The 6000-nt window shown below is 43.8% G+C and overlaps 1 protein-coding gene across 1 annotated transcript in view; it reads left to right on the top strand.

Moving 5' to 3' along the window:
- Positions 1-43: 43 nt before the first annotated feature.
- Positions 44-6000, top strand: part of SHISA9 (shisa family member 9) — a 174775-nt gene continuing 168818 nt past the window's right edge. The window contains exon 1 of the mRNA XM_015643271.3: positions 44-1179. Within this exon, the coding sequence (XP_015498757.1) occupies positions 572-1179 (608 nt within the window). The 5' untranslated portion in view covers positions 44-571. The remainder of the gene's footprint in view (positions 1180-6000) is intronic.

The raw sequence follows: 6000 nt of genomic DNA, 5'->3' as shown, positions 1-6000 counted from the left end.
GCCCGCCCGCCCGCCACGGCGCATCTCCCTTCCCCGGTGGCTGAATGCCGCGGCAGGTCCGTCCAGCCTCCTGCGCCCTGCCCAGGCAGCCCGGCCCCAGGCGGGGCTCGGCGGACGCCGCGTGTGCGTGAGGGAGTTGTGCGAGAGACCGCGCCGGGCTCCGCGGGGGAGCGGAAGGTGGGTGCCCTCGGCGCCCCACGCTGGCACCAGGCTGCGCGGGGAGGCTCCTCGCTCTCCCTCTCTCTTCCTCCCGCCCCTGCAGCGCCCTCGCCTCAGCCCTCCCGCTTGGCGGCCCCTCCACGCCCCTCTCGCCAGCCCGGCGCGGTGCCCCGCACGCCGCCGCCACCTCCACCCCTCGGTCCTCCTCTTCCTCCTCCTCCTCCTCCCGCGCTCCCCCTCACGCGCACTCCGCTCCACAAGTGCCGCGCGCTCGCTGCTCCGGAGCGGAGCGGGGCCGGGCTGCGGACCCTGCGCGGGGGCTGCGGACCCTGCCCGGCCCGTTCGCGGCTGTCCGTGGTGCTGGAGGCGAGCGCGGGCTGAGCGGACGCCCGGCCCCTGACGGAGCCCCTTTATGTTCAGCTCCTGGCGCAGCGCAGCATCCAGCAGCTCGAGCGGCGGCGGCAGCAGCATCGCTGAGCCGGGGCTGGGAGGCAGAATGGAAGGCTTTATTCGCCTGCTCTTCGGCTACTTGGTGGCGGACCTTCTAACGCTGGTGTGCCGGGCTCAGGAAAAAGCTGGCCAGCAGCTGGGGAGCTTTGTGGTGCTCTCGGGAGGAAACCACTCCAGCCTCGGGGAACAGATAGACCCCTCCGAGCCACCTCCCACCCCAGACTTCTGCAGGGGCTACTTTGACGTGATGGGGCAGTGGGACCCCCCCTTTAACTGCAGCTCGGGGGAGTTCATCTTCTGCTGTGGCACTTGTGGCTTCAGGTTTTGCTGCAAGTTCAAGAAGACAAGGCTGGATCAAAGCACCTGCACAAACTATGAGACGCCGTTGTGGATGAACACTGGGAAGCCTCCTTCCCGCATAGACGACCCTCTGCACGATCCTACCCGGGATAAAACCAACCTTATTGTCTACATCATCTGTGGGGTTGTAGCAGTCATGGTGCTGGTGGGAATCTTCACCAAACTAGGGCTGGAGAAGGCACACAGACCCCAGCGGGAGCACATGTCCAGGTAAGGCTGAGTGCCAGGCAGCAGAGTCCCCTTCCCCTTTCCCCCCCTACCTCCTGCCCAGCTCCTCCAGAAGAGAGAGGAGCCCATGTGTCCCTGCCAAACAAACAACTCCTGCCAGGCAGGCTGCATTTCCCTGCAAGGCGACCGAGAGAGACCAACTTTACAGAGCAGAGCTCCTGTGGTGCCCCCAGCCCAGGTTATCACAGAACATGCATATTGAGGAAGACTAAGGATAATTGTGGAGTCTGCACAGACAGTAGTCCATTTTTATCTGCAGTGCGTGACCCTCTCCCTAACAAGATTCAGCAAGTGTTCCCAGATATACTGTGCATAAATAGAAAAACAAAAAAAATCTGAAACCAGCAACACTGAATTATAGAAAGCCTGATGCGTTCCCTCTTCCAACAGTTTCAAAGATTGGAAAATGTTTTTACTTCTCAACAGAAGGATGTAAACAAATGCCATCTCACCCTCCCTCTCCAGCTGCAAAATGGTTTTGGCAGGACCTTCCCTACTCCCCCAGCCCTTGCAAGTGTGTGAGCTATTTGTAAAATTTCTAAGCTGTGAAAATGAGTCAGGGTGGAAGGGAAGAGGAAGACACAAAAAGGAAAAGCTATTGTAGAATTTCTTAACATTTTTTCAGTTACTGTTGTGAGGTAAAAAATGGAATATGAAAATCTTGCCTCAGCCGTGTGTGTGTGTGTTCTGACTCCATCTCCACGGTGTAATGGCTGAGTTGTATCAAAGAGAACCCCCCCACCAAGAGTTAGACATGCTGTGTACCATCTACTCCAGATCCTGGCTGCCTAGTGGTGGATAGGCAGGTGGGCAACTCGGGACAGAGCCCAGCATCTTAAACAACAAATTCCAAACCCAGATTGTCACAGCAGTTCAAAATCAAGGCATAACACATTTGTCAAGTTTGCAGCCTGTCTGATTCTTTATGCTAATCCCAGGCACATGAAAGTAAAGCAGATGGGGAAAAGTCATTAAAAAAAGCAAACAGATCCATTAAAGAGTCTAAATAGATCCCAGCATATTGGGTAACTTTAGTGATGAAATGCAATGAAAGGATACCTTCTACTGGATGTGCAGTGTGGCAGAAAACTTCCTCTTGCCCTGACTACTAATGGTGTAGCTCACAATCTTTAAGGCTTAGATGAAGAGTCATCCTTTGAAAGACAGTCCAGGAGATGAACCCAACACCTGAAGCCTCATTTTTACTGAAGTTTCTGCATGACTTTTTGATTAACTGTTTATGCTGAAATGAACAGAGAAAGTCACAGAAATATTCCTGACAATGCATCACCAGTCCATGAGCTATTATTTGCTATTTATAAACTGGCTGATATGGATATGCTTTACTACTGAGGAAAGAAGCACTTTGCAGAAATTTTAGTCAACAGTGTGTGTCAGTGATACTTCTGCAAAGATGGTTTTTGTTGAGGAAGGTATGCTAATCCTTTAAACTCTTTGCATATAAATTGAGAGAAACAATACATAGGTTTCAATTTATTTTTTAAATTTTAATCTACGGAGCTTGTTTGCAAAAAGCTCTCCCTTGTTTCAGTTTCTCTCTATAGTGTCTCTGTGCAGGCAAAAAAAAAAGAGGGCTCATAACAATCACAAAGCCCAGAATAGAGTGAAATTATAGTCACTCCTGCAAATTATGGCTTAAATAGGTCCTGCTTCTGTGAGTAGAAATATTTGCTATCTAAAGTACAAGTGTGAAGTATTCTAAAAGGATATTCTGTCTCAGTTTATGGAAGTAGAATTATGGGAGATTCTGATACCCTTCAGTCATGTATGTATAAAGATTAGGTTTCTGAAGTGGGTCTCAGCAAAGGTCGTCTCTTACCTTGATTACTTAACAGTGTCTGTGATCTTGTACATGAAACTGTTCAAGGCAGGATTATATAGAAACTTGGAAAGTCATGATCACATGGGAAAACAGTCACCCACTCAGTACACATAATAGCTAGTCATGTTCTGAAAAGGATCTATAGCTTTTTTTTTTAAAAAAAAAGTTCTCTCTTATTCCAGTTGTGGGATGGGTTTAACATTAATTTGAAAAGGAATTAGATTTGTAAATCCCTTTGGAAATCTATAAATATATTCATTGAGTGAAGAATTGAAGTAACCTCTTAGTCCTCCACTGGGTGTTTAACTAAAATATTCCATTCTAGCTCATTTTACACTAGTAATGTTCTGAAAAAAGGCTGCTATGTTTAAAAAATAATTTATCTGTTCGAACACTTAGTACCAACAATTAATATATGTAGGCTGTGTTCATAGTAACCTTCTTTTATAACATTCATCACTACAATATCAGAAAAACAAAACAAAAAAGAACACCACCTATGTTTTTTTTTTACTATACTCAACCTTAATAATAAGCAGAAGTTTAATACATCAAGAGTGTTAGGTAGGCCAAAGCAAAAGTACTAAGTGTTACTCCATTTTGGCTGTCAGCAAGAAACGCACAGAGAATGATTTGTCATCTACCCCTTTAGCTAATATTGTCTCCTTTCCCTTGCCTAGACAATGGCTACATTAAACATTTGAATCCCCTTCATTTCTATGAACAAATTCACCTAGAAAAGAGATAGCACTGCTTATCAAAAAAGACAATGCATAATGGAAAATGATTTTTTTGGGGGGAGGCTGATTTTTTAAGATAAATGAACAACTGAGTACAACTGGTGTAAATTATATATTTCCATTTTTGATTTACTAAAAATATTTCAAAATATGAACAGAGACCTGACACATGGAAATAAGAATATTGACTTCTAAATAGGAAGCAAAACTGTGCCACACTTTTTAATTCCTTGCATTACTTCATCTTACAGTCAGTAGAATCTGCTGCTGACGTAAGACACTGGTGTGTGTAAGAGTGGTACAACATTAATAAAACTTTATTAACTGAGCATAGTTTCCATACAGCTGCCTTTAATTAAATTTTGTTAAGTACTATACCAAAACAAACCAAGAACACTCCATTAACTTAACTTCATTTAATGCTATAAACTGAATTTTCCTGAAATATTTGACAATAAAAAAAACATTTAATGTATTTAATTAGTGAAAAAAATCCATATGAAAAAGTCTCTATTGGGCAAGTCTCTTTAGTAAAAAAGTCAATACTTGTACTTTTATAGAGAACTTGTTACTTCTTTTTTGTTTTCAGGAAACAGGTCAGGTATGGCACGGTTGACATTTTCTTTCTGTTGGCATGGAACTCTAAATTTGGAAGATGAACGTGGAGAGGGGAGTACAGCATTAGCTCTGCATGGTGTACTTAATTTTAGACTTTGCATGTTTTGTTTCTCCTCATTTTAAAATCTGTTCCTTGATGTTAAAAGGAGATGAGTATTCCTTTCAGCTACAGTGTTCAAGACTAAGCAGTAATACTAGTATCCAGAACAGCTTTTCCTTTCCCCTCCTGTTTTTGAGGAGAATAAGGAAATCAGATGGTGTAGGAGGGAGCTATGGCAGAGGGAGGGAACGTGGCAGTGTGTGCATGAGAGGACAGATTTGATCTGCCTGCTGAAGCAGACCAGGAGCTTTGTTAGGCATATGAGGGCAGCACGTTCTTGCTGCTTAAGACTACACCAGTGGGTCTGGCAGGCTCCATCAGTTCAAGTGGAGAATTGTCTCTCAAAAATGAATAGAAAATGAAAAAGCTTTACCTCTGTTGCATGGAGGAGATTATTCTGCAAATACAACTGCACCTTTGTATTCTTCTGTAATCCTTTTGGAGAATGTGCAAACAAACCAGGAATTGAAAGGACAATGTTTACAATCGTGCTCTTATGCTGTAACTCCTGTTTTTTAAAACAGTGCTTCTGACAGTGTGCTAGCAGTCTTCCAAATATTGTGAACTATCTGAGCTCTTCTTTCTTCTGTCACAAGGAAGAAAGTACCCAGTGCTGAGTTCAGGAGTGAAGTCTTTTATTGATCATTTAAAAGACATGCTGTTGGGGCCAAAAATAGCCTGCCAAAATCCTGAATGCTGTGTGTGAAATTATTTCCCTTATGGGTTTTGACCCAGTTTTGGAAAAACTGGCAAAATATGACAAATGACCTTTCATGAAATGACCTGTATTTCAGCTTCTTTCAGCTTGTACCCATAAGGGAAATGCCTGGCTCCACATGCTTTATAACACTCCAAACCGGTATTACGTATCCAGAAAGAAAAATCTTATGTCAAGAGAAATGCTGAAGTTTTGTGATACTTGAATAGTTTTGGGCCGTGAACTCCTAGGTACATAATACTTCTCCACTTTTGTAATGCTGCGATCAATATCACTGCACAATTAATGATATTGCTCCCTGATTAGAAAGTTATCTTGCACTTTGCATTTCCTTTAAAAATCATCCAGTAGGTAAAGGTAAAGGTGTAGGTAAAGACCCTCTGTGTAACTTTACCTTTTCAATGGGACTGATTATAACAATTGCTTCAGATAATGAACAAAATCTCCATGACTATATTTAGGTGAGACAAATGCATGAAGTTATTTTAAAATATCTCCTGGCCTATGTGGAATTTTTCAAAGCAAACATCTGTTCAAGGATTTTGTCATGTGCTGGGGAACAAGCCTCCCTTTATCCAATTCATTATATGGTTAAATCCCTAAAAGAACAAAATGCAGGTACAGCATTTCCTTTGTACTTCAGTGATACTGAAGCTGCTACACATTTTTAACTCTGACATCAGTAGAGAATCCAGACATGCTGTCAGTTACATGAAATATTCTGCCCTGAGAAGACTGTACAACTTTGGCTAACACATTATAGGTGCTGTGTTATTAAAAACAG

This window comes from Parus major, chromosome 14 (assembly GCF_001522545.3).
Source record: "Parus major isolate Abel chromosome 14, Parus_major1.1, whole genome shotgun sequence".
Classification (NCBI taxonomy): Eukaryota; Metazoa; Chordata; class Aves; order Passeriformes; family Paridae; genus Parus; species Parus major.
The sequence above is the reverse complement of the archived record's forward strand: the minus strand, read 5'-3'. Positions and strand labels throughout refer to the sequence as shown.